Source organism: Fundulus heteroclitus, chromosome 12 (genome assembly GCF_011125445.2).
Source record: "Fundulus heteroclitus isolate FHET01 chromosome 12, MU-UCD_Fhet_4.1, whole genome shotgun sequence".
In the NCBI taxonomy this organism is placed as follows: domain Eukaryota; kingdom Metazoa; phylum Chordata; class Actinopteri; order Cyprinodontiformes; family Fundulidae; genus Fundulus; species Fundulus heteroclitus.
Window position 1 is genome coordinate 12,152,308 of NC_046372.1, and position 25,473 is coordinate 12,177,780.

Below are 25,473 nucleotides of genomic sequence, written 5' to 3' on the forward strand. Positions count from 1 at the left end.
GTGTGCAGATCACACATCGCTGCAGACAAGGCAGATTTTTAACAGGATGGCAGATATTTTTCACAGATTAATCTGATAATGTGAAAATAAGTGAAAACGTGTGAACCAAAAATGTGTCTCCTCTTTAGTATCTTTTCTGCAGACAAAACCAATATACAAACAAGAGTACAGAAATCTAGAGAAAAAACACAAAGCATACAGAACATTGTAAAATAACATTTGATATGTCTGTGAGAGATCTACTGAAACAAAACAATATAAAGACCGACAGGCGTAATCAGTAATATTATGTATTTTACTTAAATTTGCAGTGACTAAAGGTGTAGTTAGATTGATAAAATGGTGAAAATAAGGTTTATATTATTCTTGCAATTCAACATAGACCCAAATATGTACATGTTTCCTCTGATCTTATTGAATTAGACCCCGACCATGGTAAAGTTTCTGTTGATAGGATTATATTTCTGTCTATTTGCATAACTCGTCACCAACAGAGTGTGCAGCACCAGAGTGCAAACTAACCCCAGAGACACATTCAGTGGTCAGATTTCTTGGATAAATAAAACAAGAGTCCAAGTCTAGATGCTTTCTTACAGGATCTATTACACTCAGTTGTGTCTACCTATTAGTTTGTCTTTTAGCAAATATCAGTTTTCTCACATAGTCATGTTTAGGTTACATTCAACTCAAGACATTATAACAAAAAAAAATGCATTTTACTGATATAATTTTAAGCCAAAAAGCCAGTCATTAGGCATGTTCAGCATAGGCCTAAGTGAGGGTCTCCACGGCTGCAGTGGCTGGAGGGGTTAACCAACATGATTAAACCCTAAATTTATACAAGCCACTCAAATAATGTAATCTTTTTTTATAAGAGGAGATGCTAACAATAATGTTGCTAGCCATATCTGTGTTGTAGAGGAGGAAGCAAATAAGAATAACATCTTTAGCTAACATGTTGTTAGCGGTGGCTCTGTTGAGGACAACATAAATAAAAACGACAGAAAACTCAAATCTTTAGCTAACAATTCGTTAGCGGTGGGAGGATAACAGAAAGTAAATAACATAGCTAACAATAACATAGCTAAAATAAAATATCTCCTTGTTCCTGATTACGTACAAGCAAGTGTTAGCCCTGCACCGCAGTTAGCCGCTACGGGAAAAATAGCCATTAGCTCCTATTGGCCCTTGCTTTAGATTTATTAGGGAGTGGTGGACTAGTGGCAGAGCACTTGCATCCTGAAAAGGGCATAGGTTCCCTGGTTTAAAATCCACAGACTCTAAAAGGGATGAATTAAATGCAGAGGACAAATTTCATTGGAATATATGTTTCTATGAGAAATGAAGATTAAAACTATTAATATTATGATCTGTTCTTTGTTTTTAAGATTGGTGTTGCCGAGGACTTTGCCTCAGCAGCAGCGACTTTTAGCTACTATGATTAAAGTTCCTCAATAAATAACTTTAGCTGATAATCATTGTCAACTGCAAAAACAATTATGTTCTGCTTGAGCCTTGAAACCAGTAGTTAAGTCATGCATGTAAGCAATGTAAAGGCCATTACTTGAAAATATAGTCAGAACCTTCATGGTACCACTGATGTGTCGTGTGCATGTATAAAAGAGCCTTCAGTCAATCAAGACAAATTCATATTTTCCCATAGTGAAAATCCTGTTCACCAATTGGACATGATTTTAAACCAGTGTTGAAATCAGTAATGCCTTGCCTCAAGAAAAACTCATTTTGATGAAAGACGGTGTCTTTAAAACACTTTACTGCTGCATCGTGACTAATTTGCCTTCTAATGTAGTAGCATAATGGCTGTGTCCAAGATTGAAGAAGTAGCTTGGGAATAAAAAGCCTGTGTGGGTAAAGAAACCTTAGCAATACACAGTAAACTAGTTCTGGTGGAAGGTGAGCTAAGTCAAAACAGGGTCTGTGGACAAGGTGGATGAATGTGGAGTAAAGGGACATGTGGGTAATTGGGGCAAGCATGATTATATTTCTTCATTCTCATGTCTGATTGCTTATTTCTCACCCTCAATACATTCATCAATGGATGCTCTTTTCATATAGAAAAAAGTAGAAAAAGTAAGTTTTACTGTTAATCAGGTCAATTAGCTCTAATGCCACATGGTTTCTGTTTATATTTATATAACAATTTATTTCTATGTTGTATTTTAAATCCCATACACAATCCCAATAATGTGAAAACTAGATTCTAATAATGTGGCTCTAAGATTTCTACTTCCACTTTCTAGCCAGTGGAGGCTTTAGTTGTTAGGCATTAACATGTTGCAGTTCATCAGCATCATAGTAGTGCTCACGACTACAGAAAGAAGCCCTCTCCATCCCATCTGTAGCCTTTGTGCCCCACTGCTAGGGGAAGGCGGCACCTTTTTCTTCAAGTGCCTGTCAGAGTAAACGATAAAAAGCTCAGTACATCGTTTCACCTTCATCTGTTTGATCAGCGCCGGGTAGCCAATCTCCACAATGCTGACTGTGTCATCGTTTGCTTCATTGTTGTGGAGAATCTGCGAAGCCCTCAGAGTTGTAGCACGGACCTCAGACTTATTGAGAGGGTTGCTGGTCGAATTCGGGGCAGGTGAGAAGTTTCCTCCTGCAGTGGTGTTACTCGTGTTGCTTGTAGCGGTAGTAGTTGTGGTGATTGCAGCGGTGGTTGTTATGGTTTTAATTGTGGTTTTAATTGTGGTGGTGAGTGGTCTGGGTTTCGACCTCTGGTTCTCTCCTGGCAGAAGGTCCGTTCTCTTCATGCAGGAGGTCATGTAGCTGTCAAAGGTCTCAGGTGGTTGACTGAACTGGTAGTCCCTGCTGTAGTCATCCCCGTCAGTGGATTTTACGCCATATCTCTTGTACATGTAGTAGTTGTAGTAGTACTCCTCCTGGGGGCTGTGGAAGTCAAAATGGGGACGGGGGAACCTTCCTAACCCATAACCCAGGGCCATCCCTGCCATTGCCCCTCCTGCCGCGGCCATTACTGCACTGCGCCCGAACCCTTTGGATTTATCGGACGGAGCGAATCCCATTTTCTGAACTGAGTGAGAGAAAGGGGAACCGCCTCCACCGCCATATCCGCCATATCCAAAGCTGCCACCATAGTGGGGGCTCAGGATTTTGTTGTTTGGGTTATGGTTGATGTAACCACCAGGATAACTTCCGTAACCTCCTCCATATGAGTAGCCTGGTGCTGGATTACCCCCGACAGGGTAGCTTGGGTACTGAGGATAGCTTCCACGGTACGGATAGCCCCCGTGTTGGTTTGGATACTGCGGATAGCCTCTCCCTGGATACTGAGGGTAGCTTCCTGGGTTGGGATAACCTCCATGTTGGTTTGGGTACTGAGGGTAGCTACCTGGGTTGGGATGACCTCCATGTTGGTTTGGGTACTGAGGGTAGCTACCTGGGTTGGGATGACCTCCATGTTGGTTTGGGTACTGAGGGTAGCTACCTGGGTTGGGGTGACCTCCATGTTGGTTTGGGTACTGAGGGTAGCTACCTGGGTTGGGGTGACCTCCATGTTGGTTTGGGTACTGAGGATAACTTCCTGCTGGCTGCTGAGGGTAGCCTCCTTGGTTGGGATAGTCTCCTCCTGGTTGCTTAGGGTAATTTCCTTTATTTGGGTTGGGTTGTTTGGCCTTTTTCAGGATTGAATCTTTAGTCTTGGCATCCAGATTAGTTTTTGTCTTAATAGTCTTCTTAAACGGATTAATTGACAGTTTGGTTTTGCCTGCCAATGAGAGATGAATGTCGACTAAGAGAAGGGACAGGCACAGGGCAGCTGTAACAGACGGCTTCATCTTTACACTGCAAAAAGTGAAAGAAAAGAAATATAAAGTTAACCTTGAACACATTTTTTCTGGATAAATCGCTACTGTTGTTCAGGCACAGAAATGATACATCTCATCTTTCTCCAAACAAATCCTTTCCAATTAAAACTATCGGTGGTGTGTCTAAAAGTCTTTTAGATTTTCCTTGTGAACTTTATCAAACAGTTTTCTCTTTCTCGCGTCTTTTCTTTCTCAGCATTCTTGTTAGTTTCTTGATCTTGATCTTTATTGGGTGAAAAGCTTATCTAGTATTTTCTCTGCCAGTGTGAAAATCTGATAATGTTTCAAAATGTTCCTAAATGCAGAAAGCTTGGCTGTTTATACTTACAGTAACATGGATTAATTTCTCAATTCATTGAACAAATTAACTTATTTTTTCAGCGTGAGACAATCATTCTGCGGTTAGGGATTCATTTAGTAGAACGGACCATCTGTGGGGGTAACTCACAGCTCTCCCTTCTCTGAGATATTACATAATCATCACTCATACACGCTTTTCTTATAGATGATATCTGTATAACATTAAGATTGGGTATCAATACGCTTTTATAAGGCTGTTTTAATTTTTTTTCAAGGGCTGTGCCTGGTAAAATACGAGAAAGAAATCGACGTAATCTCAAGTTTAAAGCCTACATGCTTCGGCTGCACACTGCTCAGCCCACCTGTCACCACCATGAAGCTGTCAGACTGGAAATAGCTTCAGACCCACAACAGGCAGCCATAAGGCAGCTCTTCACTCCTTTTTCTAGTTTGTTGTTTTAAAAGCTCAAAACATGACACCGACGTGTTCACAGTGACTGTAATAAATATAAAAACCCTGACATGATCTCTCTCTTTCTGCGGTAAAATATCTTAACTAGATTCTTTAATTATTCATGCAAATACGGTTTTGTTGTAAGGCAACATGGTATAAGACTCGTCCACTGAATAGTCTCAGCCTTCGGGGATCTCATTGCCCTGAATAGAACCTCTGCTCTGTATTTGTCTATAACAATAATAAAAACAGTCAGATACTGACCTTGCGCTTTCAGGACGGCCGCAGACGCCACGGTTTCACTGTCCTTCCTCTGGTCTTCTTAGGTTTCAGCCCCTCCCGCCTCTGTTACTCTCCAAAACTCAAATAAAAACAGTCACCGTTGCATCCTTTCAAGTGACCCGCAACATTAAAAAAAATTAAATTAAAACCGTGACAAAATTAAAGACAATTTTGACAGTGATAAATGTTTTTAACTGCCGTCATGTTTTTGAAATGTTGATCATAAACACGTTTACTAACGCATGAATACTTTCAAAAGGCCCTTTTTAAAATGTTGTCGCATTACAGCCACAAATTTTAATGTTTTGTTGTGATAGACCAACACCAATTAATTTATAATTATGAAAACTAACTTCTTGAAAAAAATCCAAAATGTGTGCTGTGCATTTAGACTAAGCCTCTTTACCCTGATATAAATAAAATCCAGTTGAGTGCAACTGATTTTAGAGGAAACAGAGTCCATCTGTTCGTATTATAAACTCAAAATACTTCCATCAGTTCTGTATAGACCACATAATTTTTGACATTACATTACATTAATAGAATCATGTAGGCCAAGGAATACACCGACTCACTCAAGGAAAAAGTTATGTAGAAGTTTAAATGAGAGTTTTGTAATAAAACAATATCCTGAGCTTTATAAATTTATAAGAGCACTGTTCAATTTATCCTCTGAAAATGAAAAGATTATGGCACAACTGCAAACCTATCAGGAGATGGACTGAAACTGCCATTTATTTATTTATTTAATCAGGACAGTGCACATTAATGAACAATCTTATACTCCTGTACAGATTGTAAATGAGCCAGATTATAGCATAGTTGCTAATTTACATTTGCCATGCTGGGTAAGGAGAGCATTGATCAGAGGAGGAGACAAATGGCTCAGTAACCTTTGGAGGAGCTGTAGAGATCCACTGTGCAGGTGGGGAATCTGTTGAGAGGACAGCTGGTAGTTGGGCAACCATGGGATTTATCAACAAGACAGCCCTTCTTGAAATAATGACCCAAGTACCCCCATTAAAGGTTTGCCGATATCCAAATAGGAGACACAGCAAACATTTGAGCAAAAGTGTTCATCAGAATCAGATAAAACCGCATCTAGACTTTGGAAAATGCTTTGTGTGGCAGAAAAAAACCCAGATCACCGTAAACATCTCATCCCCGCTGCGGAACAAGGTGGTGGGAGCATCCTGCTGTGGGAACACTTTTCCTCAGCAGGGGAAGATGGAGCACAGGTGTTCACCTTCCAGCAGGACAACAACCCTAAACATAGAACCAAGGCTACAATAAAATGGTTTAGATCAGCGTACAGCCATGTGTTAAAATGGCCTAGTCAAAGTCCAGCTCTAAATCCAACCAAGAGTCTTTGGCAAGACTTGAGAGCTAATGTTTGCAGAAGATCTTCATCTGATCTGAATGAGCCTGACCATTGTTGTAAAGAAGAACGAGCAGAAACTTTTGTCTCTTGACTTGCTGCTGTGATTGCAGCAAAAGGTGCCACTTCTCTTTCAGGAACTAATGTTGGTCTATCACATTAAATCCAATTCTTAAAGTGTAAACAAGTTCAGGGGGCATAAATACATTTACAAGGCTTTTTAAAGTTAGATGCTAAACCTAAACACATATTTTTAGGTTAATAGTACATATTTAAACTACTAATTAGGTAAACTTCCACATTTGCAGTCTGGTTTAATGGTTTTGATGCTATTATTTCCCCGAAATGCCATGGAAATTGAGATTTAAACGCCACAGAGATCCATACATCATCTTTTGATTTTAGTCTAAAAAGCCCTCTGTTGTCCACATGTTCACTATAAAACGCGCATTAGGGAGACTTCATCCAATGATCGAGAGAGGAAACCCTGTGATTTTTCTCTTAAACACTAAACAAGGCATGAAATCTTGTGATCATGAGATCGTTCGTCTGTAATCATGAGGACGAAAAACTTAAGAAATTATGTTTATCACTGCTGGGGAGCAACTGAGCAGTTCAGAAACATGTGACCTATTTAGTCTTAACAGACAAGCTACAGGATAAAGGATCAAGAGTCTTTATCCTCATTATGTAATTATGAGGACATTTTGGAGAGACACTGACTCAGAATTCACACCAAACACACAGAGGCAAAATAAAAACCCTTATAGAAAAGTGAAAATGGGCATTCATATACACCACCTTTAAAGAAAATGAAACGATATTTATTTCAAGTTACTTTTCTTCCCATTTAATTGTTCAAAACAATATAAATGGTTTAGTAGATGGTGCCCCCTGCTGGCCATAAAAATATTTAAAATACCATCTGTTTGAAATTGATGTGTGTGTGTGCATATATATATATATATATATATATATATATATATATATATATATATATATATATATATATATATATTATTGCCTACCTGGAATGGATGACAATAGTTGGCTCTCAAAGGCCAGAATAGTGCAACATGTATAATAGTAGTGCAACAGTAAGACAGTAAAACGACATTAATAGTTGAATAAACTCTCTAAACCCTGAGTTTTGGCTCTCAAATGGCAAAATAGTGCAACTTTCATGAACTTATATAACATGTATAATACTAGTCTGGTGAGAGAAGGCTGCGTTCAAGTGACATACAAACATCAAAATGGTATTTGTGCCCTATTTGTTGGTATTCCCCGATACCGATGCCACCATTTTAGTGCTGTATCGGAGCCCTGTCAGATACTGGTATTGGTGCAACACTAGTCATAACCCTAAGTAATAGTTAAATGTAAATGCATTAATAGAAGTTGAAAAACTAAGAAACAGCAAAGCAGCCAGATGTATTGGACTTTCTCCATGTTGTAACATTGTGTTTCTGTTGTTGCATTTACAGCATAAACACATTCTTTTGTTAGATAGATAGATATATATATATATATATATATATAGATATATATATATATATATATATATATATATATATATATAGATATATATATAGATATATATATATATATATATATATATATATATATATATATATATATATATATATATATATATATATATCTATATATATAATTTTTTTTAAGTGAGTTTCTGGACTCTAATCTCAATGGATTAGAGTCTCAATGGTGAGAAGCAGCTCCAGAAAAGTCGAAAGAATCCGACGCGTACATTAAATGACACTAGACAGGGCTTTAAAGGGTTGTATGATGTTTAATTTCATGAATTTTGTTTCATCATCGCTCTGGGACATTGATGCAAGATTAACCAGACAGCAGACGCGTTTGAGCCGTAAACAAACAAACAAACAAAAAAAAAAACTCCACCAGTGTCTGCAGCTGATACAGTTTCCTGACAGAACCACAGTCTGATACCGACAACGGAGAAACAAAGACAGATGGACAAGGTTGACAACGAAGGCATCGGGGACAAACGAGAAGAAACGCTCCATTAAGCACCGGTCTGAAAACCTTTCAGCTGAGGATGCCGCTGCAGCGACGTGGAGCTGCAGCGCTGCATGTTCTGATGCGGTCGCAGCTGCAATAACCCTCACTTAACCCCTGCTGTCAGGAGGGAGAGGCGAGAATCCACATTAATATTCAGGAGAAGTTCTAGATTTTGTTTTTAGATCTTGCAGAGCACGCACACACAGCAAAGTAGCTACAGTATATTGACTTTTTTTTTGTTTTGTTTTTTCGTCTTTTACAGACTGCCTTTAGAGTTCGGCTTAAAAACAGACAATTTTTTCCATCTGCGTCAGAACAGATTCATACGGAGCAAAACAGGAAGTGCAGAAAACTAGACACCCCAATCAAACTGCACGTTGTATCTGAGACAGGATTAAAGCAACTTTAAGCGTTTGGCACACACACTTAAACCCAAGAACGGTTGAGAAAAAAAACAAACAAACAAAAAAAAAAAAAACATCCTCTCATTTCATTTAGACGCCCCAGGGCTTGCAGGTAAACAGAAACGAGATCCGGACTGCGTCGCTGTCAGGATTTATACGGGGAAACAGGAAATCTTCCAAATCAAAAAGAAACAAAAATGACTGAAGGTGGGAAAATCCATCTGTACACAATAAATTTACCCCTTTTATTGCCACAATACAAAAAAAAAATAATAATAATCTCATCTGTGGCTTCAGGATCCCCCCATATCACATATCATGTCTATATGGATAACATCAAGTATATTCTCCGTTTACTTTAAGGACAGGTCATCATTTTAGTGTTCAAACACAAAATTTTACAACATATATGCAAAAAAATATACATCTGCACATCTTTGTACAGATTTGTCTTTCAGTGGGTTACCAGCAAAGACGGACTGCAGCTAAACAGCCAAAGTTTTAAGGAGCTGGACCTCCTGCAGGTCTGTACCAGTCTTCATTTGCTGAATCTAGCAGCGGGGGGGAGAAAATATTAACCGCATTACCCAGTAGAGACAGAAAAAGAGGATTTCTGACATTCTGCATATATTAAAGTGAATCTATTTTTAATATATAACCTTCTTTTTTGGACGATTAGGACAGAGAACTGAACGTGGGTCGACGACTGGACCAAGAGGTTTCAGCGAAGTTTCTCTGGGGAATTTTAAAAACCATCAGCAAATAAAAACCATCAGACTGATACGAGAGAAAGTGCTGACCTTTGCATAGCAAACTGTACAAAGCTGCTGCTTCTGTGGTGCGACAGAGAGAGAAAAATATACATAATATTTACAAATGTACACAGAGGAGCAGGGGATGATCAGACAGCTGATGAGGAACGACAGAGACCGGTCTGAGGGTCTCCTCCCACGCGTTAGGTCGAAGACGCCGCCGTCGGTCCGGTTCAGTCCGGTGAAATGTTTCAGGGCTTAAAGTGGGCAAACATGAAGGCGAAGCAAAGGTTCAGTAATCAGAAGATGAAACGGACAGAAAAAAAAAGACCTCCTGGATCGGACACAGGTCCGAACACAGGAGGTGGGAGTGGGCCCACAGTGGGGCGTCGTCTGACACTTCTTCTCCCTCTGGAGACGCGCGTCTGAGCGGCACCTCCGCCCCTCTTCACGCGCCGTTGGCGCTCATCTTGCTCTTCTGGGACACCTCTGTTGCTGCTTTAGCCTGTAAAAAAAGTCACAAAGCAGCGGGTCAGTGAAGTCTATAACAGTATCGAGGTTTTAAAAAGAGACGGATTGAAAATCAGAAAGTTTAAAAATCCTTTAAAAATCCACGTTGCCCCTCCCCCACACATTGCTGCATACTGCCAGGCTATAACGTAACGTTTTATAACTACAGGTCCAAGTTATGAGATGACAGTTGACAAACAGCCCAACTAACCAGCCAGATAAAACCAGCTCTTTATACAACAGTCACTTTAAAAACCAACAGAGCGACAAAAATCTGCTCAATAAGAATGAGGACATTAATTAATTTAGCTCAACAGTTTAGTCTGTGTATTAAAAAAAATAATAATGTTAGAGATAATAGAAATACAACAGACACAACAGTAATAAATATACATGGCTTTAATTATCGCCATCCTCTACCAGCCATAAAAGACAGGACAAAATTTAAAAGTAAAAAAAAAAAAACACAAGGAATAACATCAGAAAACTGAAAAATATGTTCCTATTAAATGTTTCATTCACAGGATTCGGGTCTTCATTAATGAAACATGGTGTTTGAGGAAAAGTTTCCAAAATGTCAGCTGGTTGGTCTGAATACGGACCTAAACAGGCCTTATTTGGACCTCAGAACCAAAACATGCAATAAGGTTTTATTTCTAAATACTAAACAGAGATGTGAATCTCTATATGGCACTAATTTCTGGGTCCATAAGGGGAATATTTTACATTTGGAGCTTTTGTTTGATTAATAACAGAAAAAGGTGATTTGCACCAGTAAATGTGCCACTTTCTGTGTTAATGCAACCACACAAAAAAAAAAAAAAAAAAAAAAACATATTTAAATCTTTGTTAGGGTCCTGATTAAAAACAGGATCCTGAATCTCAAAGGGTGGCAGGCCTTGGTCTCTGGGAGGCACTTCACCGTAGTTAATATCTGAGCTGATGGATGCAGAGTCTAATAAATAAAACTCATTTAGTTACATTTGACACAGCTATAACTGTGACTACATCCTGCATACAGGCAAAGCTGATTGTTTGCTTCCTAATACATTCCACCTGTGATTTATATAATCGATTTTATTCCAGTTTTCAAATAATTTGTTTATTTTTAATACTTCTCAAAGTCAAAAAGTAAACAATCTGCCCTCAATTTATATATAGAAACACAAAGTGTAATCATGAAGCAAGCTCTGAAGTGCGTTATATCATCCCTATCAGCTCCTTCTTTAAGCTAAGTTCAATTTATTATTAAAATTGGTTAAAAAAAAAAAAAAAAAAAAAAAAGGTTTTCCATCTAAAATATGAGTTCAGGGGAAAACAAATGGTACGCGGGCCCCACTTTGGACATGCCTGATCTAGGAACTCAGCGTATTACATCGAGCCTCTGACTTGGACCATGCATAATACCACTTTGCACAGACGTCTCCATTCTGACCCATTTAGCCCAACGAGCAGCGCTTTTCTTCCGCCGTTGTGCGTGTGGGTTTGTCTTTCACTGGATTATTAAATCTCTACTAATCCCTGCTAACATTAGCCTCCAGACACACTGGGTCCTGCGGGGGCTCACCTGAAGGACCTCGGCAGGAGTTAAAGGTTTGTCCAACACCACAGGGGCCGGGTCCCGCAGCTCCTCCACCTGAACGGCACCGAGACAACGAGAGGAATTAGACGAGCGGATCAGATTACCGAACGGGCAGGAAACCGTTTATACGTGTAACTTTCTGACTGAACATTCATTCAGTTTATTGTATCTAGATTAATATTGAAAATGGTGTGCATCAGCGTGTTCCCATCTATGTGTCACTTTGCTGCTGCTTCGCCTGAATTTCCCCACAGAGCGACAATAAGAAGGTCATTTCTTTTTTATTCTTTTAATGTGCCGTGATTTACGGCAGCATCTTTTCATCTGGTACAGCGCTTGGAGGCCAAGTTTGTAAAAATAAAATCCTTAGTATCAGCTAAAAATAAAAGTGAAACAATTGTCTGTCACCTTCACTGGTAGATAAAAGGCAGAAATACAAAAAAAACAACTGAAAAGCAATATTTAAAAGGTTTTGTAAGTTTGGTTTTGCTTATAGAAATATGTTGGACATTTCAGAAAACAAAGTTTGCTTCTAGGCAGAGCGTGAAGATAAAACCAATACTCCACAGGGCAGTGAGGTAAATATAACGCCTAAACAAACACTTGGCTAAAAGGCTAAGTGGGGACTGAGGTGTTTAAAATGCATCAGCAGACTTTCAGTTGCCTGGTTTCTAGTTTTCAAATCAAAATAAGATTTCCTAATGACGGCTTCTAACATCTAACATTTCCTACATTAAACTAAAATGGTCAACATTGATACATTGTACGATTATTTCGAGGGATCTTGACTATAAATTCAGCAATTGCGCTTATTTAAAAGTCCTCAATAATAAAGAAAAAAAAAGCCGTCTTTTGGCCTAAACTGCAGCTACAATCTAGTTCATCACATTATTATTATTACTATTATTTTTCAAACGAACCACTGACCGGTCTGTCTTTGATGATGACGGCGGGGTCTGCCAGCCGTTCTGCGCTGGTAGAGGCTGAGTTTGCTGCTGCGCTCTCAGCAGGAGGAGGAGCTGCCTTCTGCAGGGGATACAGACAAAAACACCAAACATTCGATAAAACTGCTACATCTGACCCGACAGAGCGCAGGAAAAACTGCAGATTGTTTTTGTTTTTTTACAGTTAAGAAAATAACTTTTATTCCTATAGTTTTAAAGTTTAAGTGGTGCAGAATTTAAACACCTATATAGTTTTTTTTTTTCCTTTTTTCTGGAGTATAATGTAGTAACGCCAGAAACGTATTGCTCAACAATCAGTGACTCAATTTAGTTTTTGTTGCTTTCCGTTTAAAAACAGAAAAGCACACCAGGACTGATCGCACCAAACACCAGAGACGCCTGTAACCCGGCTGACGTGACGTTACCACGCCTCTGATGTGGAGCATGACCTGCATGTGCGACGGTGCACGGTATGGCTGAACGATTTTGGAAAATAATCTAATTGCGATTTTGTTTCTTAATATTGCGATTTAATGCAATTTTTTTTCCAGTTTAATTTATCGTGCGTTTTTAAATATATACAAACAACAAATCAATTTGTTTCCTCGCCATGTGGATTAGTTGCTAAAAGACCCACAGCATCTAAACTCTGAGCAGAAATGATTGCGTTCTGCCTACGATATATTTCAATCAAAATTGCAACTTAGACTTTTCTCCACATTAACCACAGACAACAAAAATGGCCTCTAAATAAAGATGTTTGTAAACAAGGACTATTTTAAATATGAACTTTTAATGTTTCTATTGATCAGAATATTATTCAAGAGAACAGCTTTTAATTAAATTGGACATCAATCCTTGTTGAACATAAAGTGCAAAGTCCAACAACCAAGTCTATGTATTAAACTGATTGATGCTTTGTATGATTATATAAACTCTAAAACAATTAATAAAATTATATTATCTCACTGCTGCAACCACACGTGTCAAACTCAAGGCCCGCGGGCCGAATCCGGCCCGTCAAGGTGATTTATCCGGCCCTCAAGAGCCAAAAAAGGCAAATCATGTCATGAAGTAGAGCCATATAGTCTTTTAAAGTGGATAAAACCGTGCCTCCTGTAGCGAACGTTGATTGTTTTTAACTGTAGTAACAGCATCCTGCCACTAGTTTTCCCACAACACATTAAAACAACCCAGAAATGGTCAAAACGAGAAAAGGTGGCGCAGAATGATGAGTTTAAAGCGTAACTCACCGCAATATCAACTTTTATTTGCAGATAAACTGTATAAACTGGGCCTAAGGTGCTAGTTTTATGTTACTGTGAAATTTCTCATATTTTTATGTGAAGTGGAATGAAATTCTGGAATCAAAACCATCATCTATACAGGTGCAACCGGCCCTTTTAATGACTTCATGATGCCAAAGTGGCCCAATACAGAAATGAGTTTGACACTCCTGGCTGCAACTGTCCTCCCATCCATGTGGAGGCAAACCCACTTTAAACATTTTACTGACACCTAATGGACGTGTCTAATTCACAAATTGTTACATAGTCAAAAATTGCAGACCTCTGCGATTTGGAAATTGCGTTTTTTTAAATCACGATTATATTGAAAATGCGATTAATTGTTCAGCCCTAGTGCATGGCGTGTGAGTTCAAGGAGACTGAACGGGCCGAACCTCTAGTTTGGGAACGGGCGGGATGACGTGGGGTTTGGGTTTGATGTCGGTCAGATACATGGCTCTGGAGAGCAGCAGCAGCGACGGGGGGACGTTCTCCTTCAGGTGCAGATCCAGCCACTGAACGGAGGAACAAAAACAACACAATTAAATGTACTAATCAGTTTATATGAGTCAGAGGGATCGAGGGATCAAGCCCAGCAGCAAACAAACACCTGCTGCAGCTGCTGACGGAGCTGGTCGGTGGTGAGACCCAGAGACCTCATCCCACGAGTACGACACGCCGCCTGCAACTCTGACACGCTCATGGCCGGCACGCCCTCTGCTGCAATCATCTGCGAAGGAGTTAAGAGGAAGTGAAAATAAAAATGCAGGGTAAAAAAACCTTCCGTTCCTAATATGAGAAAAAGTTTTAACACACTAGGGCTGGGCGATATGAATTAAAAAATAAATCTCCGATTTTATCATACCAAATCCGATTAATCAATTTTTTTTCCTCCTTTTTGTTTCATAAAAAGAAATTAAAGAAATTATTTTAAAACCTTGCTTTTTATGTCAAGCATTTCGTCAGGGAGTTGACCTGAATTCAAAGTGCAACTAAAAATAAGCTGTGAAACATGCAAAACAAGATGGTAGCCGTGCCATTATAAACAATTAAAATATAACAAAACATTTGCTGCTAGTGGTATTACACATTGAGCTAAGAACAGGCTTCACTGCACTTGTGAACTTCAAACTAAGTAAAAAAAAAAAAAAGGAAATAAGTAAATGAAGTACCTCGTATTATGGTAAAAAAAGTTTCCACTTAACAATATTTTGACAATACATTTACCTAAACATATATTCAGCATCACATGATGTTCTCTTCGTGGAAACCCAATGAGTGTATTGGCAAAATAAAATCCAGATTTTCCAAAAATGAAATCTTAAAGAATTGTAAACTCGAATTAATCGATTAAATCGATTTATCGCCCAGCCCTATAACACACCCAGTTTTAACTTATTATCAGTCTCAAAAAACAGCTCAGAAAGGCTTTAAAATGTTTAAAATACAGACAGAGTCACCGTGCAACCCCGCATGTAGGGTGTGAGCTCTCACCTCATCGTCCGACTTGATGTTTCTTAGTTTCATCATGAGCTGGAAGCGCAGCAGGTTGTTAGTGCCGATGGGCTGGAGCTCCAACAGCTTGCACAGAGCAACCAGCTGGGGGCGCTCTAGGTGCTCAAGGGTCAGCTCGTCCTCAAACAGCTTTGAGAAGCGGACGATCTCCTTTGTGGAGGGCTGCTCGCCTGTTCCCCGAACCTGCAGAAGAAGAAGAAACTAGAGTAAACAGCCACGACGGTACACCTATTTACTTTCTGATTCTCTGTACTGTTACAAATGCAAAAAAGCAGGAGGTGTTTGCACTCCCGAATAAACAGCCCATGCTAAACGGCATTAGCATAGCAGAGTACGACCAGCAAGGCAGGCAGGGTGTGGATACAAGTAGGGATGCACAATATATATCGGACCGATAAGTAAATTCTTCCGATAAATTAATTAAATGTGGTGGAATTTTATTCAGGCAGAGTAGCCCCAAAGTGGGACAAGACCTGTGGATTTTGCGTTCCTCACTATCAGGACCCAGGCTTGGCTCCATTATTGCCATACGATAAATAAACAAACATGTCTTCCCCAGTGTGGTTGTTTTTCTCAGTATTTGTATGTAATTCTCGGCAGTTTGCAAAACTTGTTCAGCAAGAATTTCGGGAGTAGAAAAGACGGCTTCGGGTTTTCACACAACAAACCTAATAGCTCACCTGAAAAATCATCATCATGCCATCTCATTTTGAAAGATGCACTTTTATTGACTTTATTGAATTTTTGGAACAGAGGCTGACCTGCATATGTTAGTACATATAATTTCATGCATGAAAATTATTTGACTTGACATCTAAAATACTTTTGCAGATAGTCTTCTGAAAACTTTTTTTAAGAAGTTGCACTTTTTTCTTTGACCTTTGCTGTGGTTATTTTTTAAGGGTGCACTTTATTTTTGAACTTCACACATGCCTTTGCTAATAAGCCACAGATGTGTTCAGTAATTTTTAAGCGATGCTCTTTGTATTCTGAATTGATTTGTGTCTTTTGTTATTAAAAGCAAATTACAACTTTTTTGTGTGATGGTATGAAAAAATAAATAAACATTTGAAGAGCCAAAACCTTTTGTTTGCCGTTATAGATATGCCAGAGCTACTAAATAATTTGTTTTTCATAGCACAAGCTGCAGATTATGCAAAAAATATATTGAATATAAACTTATCGGTATCGGAATTGGCCTTGAAAAGCAGAAAATTATCGGTTATCGATATCGGTTAAAATTGTTAATATCGTGCACCACTAGATACAAGTATTTTTTTTAAATCTAAACATTTTAAAATACACAAACATCAACTAAATAGGCTAAAGCATATTACAACGTACCTCACCAAGCGTGACAGTTTGAACACTTGTTGGCATTTATAAAGCGTGAAGAGGTGTCTTGTAGAATGACATCTCAAAACCAAAGATGTTGAATAAATACACAAACGGCTTGACATACACGCTCTACGGCAGGAGAAATGGGCTTGTTATGTTTCCGGCGCTGCTGGTGATTAAAAACAAGCGGCCAGGTCTTCAACCTACTGAGTTATGATCATCAGCCCTTCTTGCATTAAATTGGTGTGTTAATGACTCGTTCCAATAAAATTAAACAATGACAACTTTTAACTCTTCACTGAAAAGTAAAAGTTTAGGAAAACTTGTTTTACTCCCATTAGATTTCGTTTTACCTTCAATCCTCATCAACCTGCCTATAGCTTTAGGGTTTGTTTTTTTTTAAAACTGAGAGAACTTTTACAGACACTAGCTACTTTTCCTTTTTTACCTTCTGAACATATGTGGAGAATCTCTGGGTCTCGTCTTCAGTCTGAGCTTTTGCTTTGTTCCTTTGGGCCATCTCAGCGATGGTCTCCTGGAGAAACTTGGCCAGTTCCAGCTTCGCAGCCAGACCCTTCTTCTGCTTCTCCTCCTGCACAAAAAAAAAAAAATGTTTAGCATCATCATGAATACATAACATTTACTAATCATCATTAAACCTCAGCTCCAAAGATCTATTTTTAATTACTTTTATTCAGTTTTACCTCCATTGAACAGTTGAGCTAGTTTTTTTGTCTGATACATGGAATTATTTCAATCCATGGACAGATTTCTGCCTTTTCTTTTAAGCATAAACTACAACACAAACATTAAAATGTTCCTTTTTTTAAAATAAACAGACCACTTTTAAAAAAGAAGAACCTAATGACATCAAACATTTACCTTTGCACTTAAAAAAGGCATTTTATTCACTGAGACCACAAGCTTTTAACCAAATAAAAACTGATTCTACAAAAACCCCAACAATTTTTTTTACAATACCTACATGCAGCAAAGATGTTTAGACCTTTTAACTTTCCATGTTTCATTACATTAAATCAACGAACATTTTCATAGACGAATAAAGTCGTTGATATTTGGAAAGTGGAAGAAAGGGGATTATTTTTTACTCTGAAAGGCTAAATGAAATCCAGCTGCCTTTAGACATCCCTTAATTAGTTAAGCTAATTAAGGGATGTCTCCCGCGTGTCATTTATATCCAACAGAGAGTGTGTGACAAGACTTTAAAACGGCTGCTTTCGGCCATTGGCTTCCGTCCTCATCTGTCGGTCTCCACTGAAACGCCCCCAGGTACCTTAAAGAACTGCTCACTCCACACACCACAGGACATTCTCTCTGTTCACAGGTCCAAATCCACAGGTCCAAACTAGCCTGTATGAGGCCCAGGATCCTCTGTACAGCCTGACCTCCCAGAACACCTCGGGGCGCCACAAACTGTGAGGTTATTTTAAGAAGGACTAAAGACCCGGCTGTTCAGAAGACGATTAAACCACCTTTATTTTAATAATAATAACTGATAATAATTCTGTTTTTAACAAGTATTTTAATTGTAGCATAAACGTATTCTTATTATTCTGTTTGCTTCTGTAGACGTGCAACACTGGTAGGCTTGCAGCTGTGAATGCACCAGCGGCTGGTTGTAAAACAGTATTGACTTGGAGGGGCTGAATACCAAGTTTAAGCTACTCTTACAAATAAGATGCTGTTTGTAACAAATTAAAACCCCGTATGCCTCTAAACCATTCTTCCATTTTATGCACAGTTGCTTCTTGACCTCGGTCCCTTCCAGAAACACGTGTCCATTCCTGAATAAACCTGACGTGTTCAGATCAACCAAACAGTTTCCCCCCTTAACTGGACAGATGTTTAAGCACTGAAACCTGCTTCTTTTACAATTAAAAACAAACATATTATCTACACTGGTGCAGATGAATAGTCTTTCTGCTGTAGGTTGGTAGGTTCAGTAAATATAAGCTGCATTAAACAGGTTTAGAAAAGCAGATAATTTTAAACGCATTATTCTTTAACTGTGACACATTACGTCTAATGTAGGTAATTGCCTCTGCAGAAAGGACGGGGTAGACAGGAACCCACATGTCTAACGTGTTTTTAGTTGAGCCGAGACGTCTGATGAGTTACATAAGGACAATAAACTGTGGGAAGGTGACGGAGGCCACAGAGACACGTGCCTTTTTAGACTCCGTCTCAAAGGTGGAGGGCAGCATTTCTGGGAACAGCTTGAGGAAGACGGGAATGAGGAACTCCATGAAAGGAACGATGATGAACACCATGAAGGGCACCAGGCGGAAGAGGTCAGCGCAGGTCCTCAGCAGCTGTGGACACAAACACAAACTTTTATACCAACCTAGTGGCATCATCGCTGCACAGTAGGTCATTTAGCTTTATACAGATTATTTAAAAACAACTGAATTGAACATTTCAGCATCATTTTGCAAATATATCACAATAGTAGATCAACTGGAAAACATTAAATCTGTCAAAGTGCAGTTAGTGCTGCATACATATGTCTATGTTTCGGGATTCACAAAGAATGGTTTAAAATAACTATAGATGGAGCTTAAACCAGCAGTTTAAATTACTGTATAAAAAGGACCGCCTTCTTTGTCACCCCCCCCCCCCCATCACTGTTTGACATTAAATCAAACTGAGCTTCTTCTATTGGAGTCAGTTAGGATGCCAAAGTTATTTCTATACGCTAAAGACTGGAAGAACAAATACTTTTATTTAGCGCTGGATGATATAGAAAAAAAAAGCATATGGATAAAATAGAAATCATATTGATCGATATCGATAGTTATCAACAAATTCAAAACATATATTTTAAGTGCAGCCCTGGCTAGTTTATGCTGTTGCTTAGCAACTATTTTTATATACAGAACACACAAACTGAATTTAAACTTGACCCTTTATTCAACAAACTTTTGACCAAAACTGAAAGTTTTTAAAAAAGTAAAAATAAACACTCTGAACTCTTTCAAGGGGGCGGAGCTTGGTGGGCGGAGCGTTCCTGGGTCTGCGTTGTGATTGGTTGGGAGGACGTAACGATGTAAAATTAACCCATATGTCAAGAATGCAAAAGGAAGGAAAACTGTTATTCTATTGAAATTTTATTGACCCTTTTTCTATCATCGATATACGTCTACCGATCGATATAAATTATTCTTGAATTATCTTCCAGCCCTACTTTTATCACTGTAGGCAATAACGCAATCACAACAGATGCAACATTTGGTAAAAAGAAATATGTTGTAAATTACAGGCATTTAGGCTCTGAATGTCATTAACATATTCATCCGGTTAATAACTCTCATATCTGATGTGCATGTTTAGCGGCAGAGATGCTAAAGCTCACGGAGGAAGGAGAGAAGCATCAGGAAAACGGGTGTTAAACGAGATTAACATCGTCATAGACTTTCAGCAACAGCAGAGTAGATAAATACTTTCCTGATATCAAGGCAACCCTAAGTAAAAGCTACTTGTGGTTGAAACCAGTGAACGCGGATTATAAATAACGCTCGGCTCAATCCGATAAGATTAACGCTCCAGATCTGCCACAGAAACTCAGCAGGGGGCTCATCTGAGTGAAAGTCACGCGAATAGAGAGCAGTGACGGGGGGTGCTAAATTTCTGTACTTAAAAAAACACAAACAAAAGAAACAGGACTTAAAATGTTAAGACATTTTGCATAGACCACGCAACCCGGAGTTAGTTTTAAGTAGCCTCTGTAATGTTCTGGCAACACGTCACCTGAAACGTACACGGCCTCATCGTTTGTTTGGCATGTTTGAACAAAAGTCAGGTCTCCTTCTGACAATGTTCTCAGCAGTTTGCTGACTTGCTAACGCTAACACTAGCCTCCATTTTAATTTGAACTATTGATAATTCAGCTTCTAACAAAAATGTATCCAGTTCCAGATGACTTTGAGAGGTAAATATATACTGATAAATTTGATCTCCCGCTTTTATAAGCTTTGAACGTTATAATTTGTAATGGCTGGTGTTTCAGCTGCTCTCGTTTCTAAATGAGGGCTGTTTGAGCTAAATGTGCAGAGCAGGTGACATAGGCTACGTTCACACTGCAGGCCTTAATGCTCAATTCCGATTTTTTTGTGAAATCAGATTTTTTTGCGTGGTCGTTCACATTTCCAAATATATGCGACTTGTATGTGATCTCTTGTGTGAACTGAATGCGTTCAACCTAAGTGTCCCGCATGCGCACTGGAGGACGTCACACGTAGCAAGCGTCCTCAGTGTTTGCGGAAGTAAACATGGATTATAATGCTGGCGCGCATTTTAGTCCGCTATGGGTGTCGTCTTTCTTCCCGCTTCTGCATAGCAGGACGCAGAATAGTGACGTTTGTCGAGTGTCTATGACGTACAGGTCGGATAAACGCGACCCGGCCGTACAAACACAGGTCGCATTTGAAAAGAATCAGATCTGTGTTGTTCAGACTGTCATCAAAGATCAGATCCAGGTCGCATATGGGCAAAAAAAATAAAAAATAAAAATCGGAATTGGGTCACTTCGGGCTGCAGCGTGAACATAGCTATATAGAGGACCTGCAGCAGCAAATATATTACTATTATATTATAGTTTTTTATTGTAAAATACATTGTAAGGTGTGAAAAATGTTAGATTGTTAAGGGAAGAACAGGATTTGACGGCTCACCGTGCAACGTTTATAATTAGGGATGCACAATATATCGGCATTAAGGTCGGTATCTGACCATAAAACCGATTAGACCTCCATCTTAGCGGAGGGACGTTTCTGATGAGAGAAGACCTATTTACAGAATTTAGGGAGGCGGTCAGTTGACATCCAGAGATTAAAATGACACCAATTTATGACGGATAATAAAAACACATGCAGCCTCTCTTACCCTCCTCCTCTCCCTGCGCGTCAGCAATTGCCCATGCAGCAGCCTCCACACCATCCTGCCAGCAATCTTGGTGTCAATGCCCAGTAACCTGAAGCCATGGTAGTAATGTTTAAACTCATCCACAGTCCTCTGATACAGAGATTTCTTCACAATTGCTTTCTCCTGAACTGGAGGAAGGGCTGCCGGTGCCACAGCGGCGGCGGTGGACGCCGGAGCGGGAGCTGACGGAGGCTGAGAGTCAGGTGCGACCGCCGGGGAGTCTTTTTTGTCCGCCGCGGGAGCGTCCTGGGCAGCCGCTGGAGATGCTTTAGTGTCGCCCTGCTTTATATCCTGGAGCCAGACGGCCGAGCTGTGCAGGGCGCGGGCGAGCAGGACGGAGCTGTCGCCGCGGCTGAAGGAGTGGACCCGGGCGCAGTGAGGGTAGCTGTGGCGGGCGTGTCGCGGGGGAAATGGGGAGGAGACGTGACGGGGAGAGTCTAGGTGCAGATAAGCTTTGGAAGAAAGAGGGGAGCAGCTGTGCCTCTTGGACAACAAATAGGACCCTCTGTGGACAGAGAAGGGAAAAAATGTTAAAAATCCATGCAATAATGATAAATTAGGTTATAAAAACAGTAAAGAGTAATGCTTAGAGTTCAATGAGTGTTTTATGAGCTTCATATGTACCTAAATATTAACCAGTAGGTCACTAAAGGAGAAACATTGTTCATTTTGGTTTTCTCTGAATTTAAAGAGAACAAATACTTGATGATTGTTTCTGCTCATCTGTTTGTCCAGCCATTTCCTGTATATTTTTTCTATACAGGAAAAAAAATAATTACATGTGTTTTTACATTTGTTTTTTTAAACTTATCAGGACCCAATAAAAACAAATTAAACATAATTATGCAATAAATAATTATTGACTGTGGCTAAGCACCAATGCCATGAAGTTCTGCTACAAACACTTTAATTATGCAATAATAATCACTGCAACGGAATCAGAATTTAGGTTTTTCATCATCTGTCTTATTAGTTGTCATTTAAAGTCAATATTTTACACGTTAATAATAAATCCCTGTGAACAGCATTTTTGCTTTATCACATAAAATCTGATGCAGTACAACATAAATCAACTAAATCACCTGACTATTTAAAAAAATGTGTCTTTATTTGGTTCTTCTCGATCATTCGTTGCCTGAAAACTTTGGCTGGGTCATTAATTAACAGGCTGTCTACACGTTAAGTATCTATTTGCATGTTCCTCAACTTTCTCCACAAGATTAATGATTAATTTGCCAAGAAGGAAATATGACCCGACCCCCAATGTGTGCATTTGTCAGTAAAGTAAAACCAACTCTCACTGTCAGGAATAGATCAACCTTTGCAGCAATCTGCATCGGGACATGAATCTAAACCTGAAAAGCAGTTTCAGGTTACCAGGAACAAACCAAGGAAAAGAACCTTTAAAAATACTTCAGAAAAGTTTTTTTTTTTTTTCAAACACACAGACACATTTGTAAAGAGTAGCAACACTACCACTAATTGTGGCCAAATTAAAAACAACAAAAAAATATGTAGCATATATTAAAAACTCAACACTACATTTCTAGGAATTTAATATTAAATACAGTTTGATTGTCTCTGTGGGGAAACCTGTTTTGGGCGAGTGAAGCTGCACTAAAAGTAAATGCAGCAAACAATCAGATATCAACAGAAAAAGTGTGTTCAACATAAAAGTCATTCAAATATATAAAAGTATATACATTGTAATCAACTATTTAAGATTTAGAAGATTCAAAATAGAGGGTTCAAATTTACTAATTGGGATCTTTTCCGCCTCTTTTCTCTGACTCTCCACACTGGAAACCTTACATTGAAAGGTTTTATAAAAAAAAAAAAAAAAAGAAAAGAAAGGAAAACAGCAGCTCAATCAAAACAAAAGGTTAATTTCACTGCAATACAGAAATACGTGGATCTTGTTAAAGACAAAACTCCACGGGTTTACGTCTATGTAAACCAAAACAACTCCAAGGTGTGTACAGGTGCTGGTCATTTCTCCCTTTTTTGGTCACCAGTGTTTTCCATTTGTCATGATAAAAACAATATCTACCAGCAAGAGGTCCCTTAGAGCTATTTATAATAATATAATACAACTGAAGAATTATCAATGGAACTATATGATAAATATCTTTACAAAATGGATATGCAACTGAATGAAATTATGTGACATTTAAGCATCTTTTTTGGCTGTTTTTGTCCCTTATTCAAGAAAATGCTTAACTATGATGAACATGTGCTGATATGTAATGGCTGAGCACATTGGAATAATTGTTCTTTCTATGGGTACAGAATAGTGTGTGCATCGGCAAAAAGGGGCAAAGAAGAACAAAGTAAGCTACCTTGTTTTAAATCTTGTCTAATCAACACTCCTATAAAATGAGTATAAAGTCCCCCTCCCCCCTTCTTCCACGTACAGCTTTCTCCTGCAGAAACCCCAACTTCCCCCTCTTGGCCTAGTGCAGACTACACCCATCCATTTGTCAACGTCTGCCCTGGCCGATGAGGTAAAGCCTAATGTGCACAGCATATGTCACGGTTTGCAGAGCACAGGGGAGGAAGTGTTAATGGTCTGTTTACCTTGATCTGGTGACTGCCAGGATCGCCTGGTGACTAAAGACTGCCATGGCAGAGTCCGATCACAGTGTTCTGCTGGTTCACATGGAGACAAGAGAGCAGGCGGGGGTCAAATTACAGTTCATCTAGACACGAAAACAGTAGCAACATCCCAGCAGCCACTCCAACAATGAGACTGTGTGTTGTTGTTGTTTTTGGCAGCTCGGCTAACTGTAAAGTCTGAGCAGCATGCTGCCTTGTAAAAACCACAACAACACGATTACAGGTTTGCTTATTATTACATAACAACACGTCCCCTGTCTGTCATACGCGTCTTGTTACATTTTATTCGATGTGGACAAAGTGAAGATAAACCACGAGTGTGCGTCTTTTGAAAGCTGTCTGTTTATATTTTAAAATAATAAATAAAACATTTTAGATGCTAACGTACGGTGCGCAGAAAAGCCGCAAAATCTTGGTAGTTTTCCACTAACGTTCCGGAGGACTACCCTCCTACTGACCTTTTTTTTAACCTACATCATTTAAAAAAAGTCAAACTTGTCGAGAAAAAAAAATGAGAAATAGTAAAAAGAAAACATATATATACATAACCGGCATTACAGAATCAGGAGCCTTCCGCTAAGCTAGCCGGTGTTGTGCCGTTTAAAAACAACCCCGCTTCATACATAGAAAGCTCATTAAGGGCACTTGCTATCAAACATTAATTAAATAACCGTCTAAAGCTAGAAACTGACTCCCGGATTTGATTGTATTCGTGTATAAAATCAATCACAATCATTTAAATAGGCTAGCTTGTTATGCGCCAGCTGTGCTCCTTCCAAAACCCAGACAGCCATGGGTGTTGTGCTGAGAAATGCGCCCCAGCTTGGCGTTAGCTCGTTAGCTTAGCCTTAGCCGGCCGTTGCTACAGCTATCCGGCAGCTGAAATGGAGTCCACTAACCTCCGGCGTCAGTGACCAAGCTATGGCTGCCGCTGCGTAGTAAGGCTTCTCGGTGAGACGTGGACGACGTTATCCATGCAAAACAGACTGTAGACGTGAGGGGAATACGCGGAATAAACGTCCGGTGTAGTGATAAACCCATTTACAGTGGGTTTACAGGTTAAACCGTCTCCGTGCGCGTCGACTTTATGCCTATGAGAATACGAGCCGCAGCCTCTACGGGCGGCTGCACATAAAGGTCACGTTGCGCATGCGCGTAAATGTTTGCGAAGCGGCGCGAACGAAGAGCGTCTATTTCAAAGTGAGTGCTTACTCTCTAGTGAAAAACGCGAAAAGGGCTCTGAATTGTGCACTCCGGAAAGTCTGGTTATTAAAACA

General features: G+C 39.3%; 2 protein-coding genes across 7 annotated transcripts; both read right to left on the bottom strand.

Annotated features, from left to right (window-relative positions):
• Positions 1-103: 103 nt before the first annotated feature.
• Positions 104-4,956, bottom strand: prnpb (prion protein b). Of its 5 annotated transcripts, none has more exons than XM_036143948.1 (3): positions 4,867-4,956; positions 3,533-3,825; positions 104-3,484 (listed from the first exon to the last, which is right to left on the bottom strand). In XM_036143948.1, exons 2-3 carry the CDS (start codon positions 3,816-3,818, stop codon positions 2,274-2,276), a joined length of 1,497 nt encoding a protein of 498 aa, XP_035999841.1. In that variant the 5' UTR covers positions 3,819-3,825; positions 4,867-4,956; the 3' UTR covers positions 104-2,273. The 5 variants fall into 5 exon arrangements, with proteins under 5 accessions (XP_035999841.1, XP_035999844.1, XP_035999842.1 ...); XM_036143951.1 differs by having other exon boundaries at positions 104-3,340; positions 3,437-3,825; XM_036143949.1 differs by having other exon boundaries at positions 104-3,340; positions 3,389-3,825.
• Positions 4,957-8,055: 3,099 nt separating this feature from the next.
• letm2 (leucine zipper-EF-hand containing transmembrane protein 2) lies at positions 8,056-25,337 on the bottom strand. 2 transcript variants are annotated; one of them, XM_036143953.1, is made up of 11 exons: positions 25,096-25,337; positions 24,158-24,226; positions 21,542-22,085; positions 18,829-18,972; positions 17,088-17,231; positions 15,281-15,484; positions 14,397-14,516; positions 14,182-14,301; positions 12,484-12,582; positions 11,542-11,610; positions 8,056-9,969 (listed from the first exon to the last, which is right to left on the bottom strand). In XM_036143953.1, exons 2-11 carry the CDS (start codon positions 24,202-24,204, stop codon positions 9,913-9,915), a joined length of 1,548 nt encoding a protein of 515 aa, XP_035999846.1. In that variant the 5' UTR covers positions 24,205-24,226; positions 25,096-25,337; the 3' UTR covers positions 8,056-9,912. The 2 variants fall into 2 exon arrangements, with proteins under 2 accessions (XP_035999846.1, XP_012725428.3); XM_012869974.3 differs by having other exon boundaries at positions 24,158-24,229.
• Between the last annotated feature and the right edge of the window lie 136 nt (positions 25,338-25,473).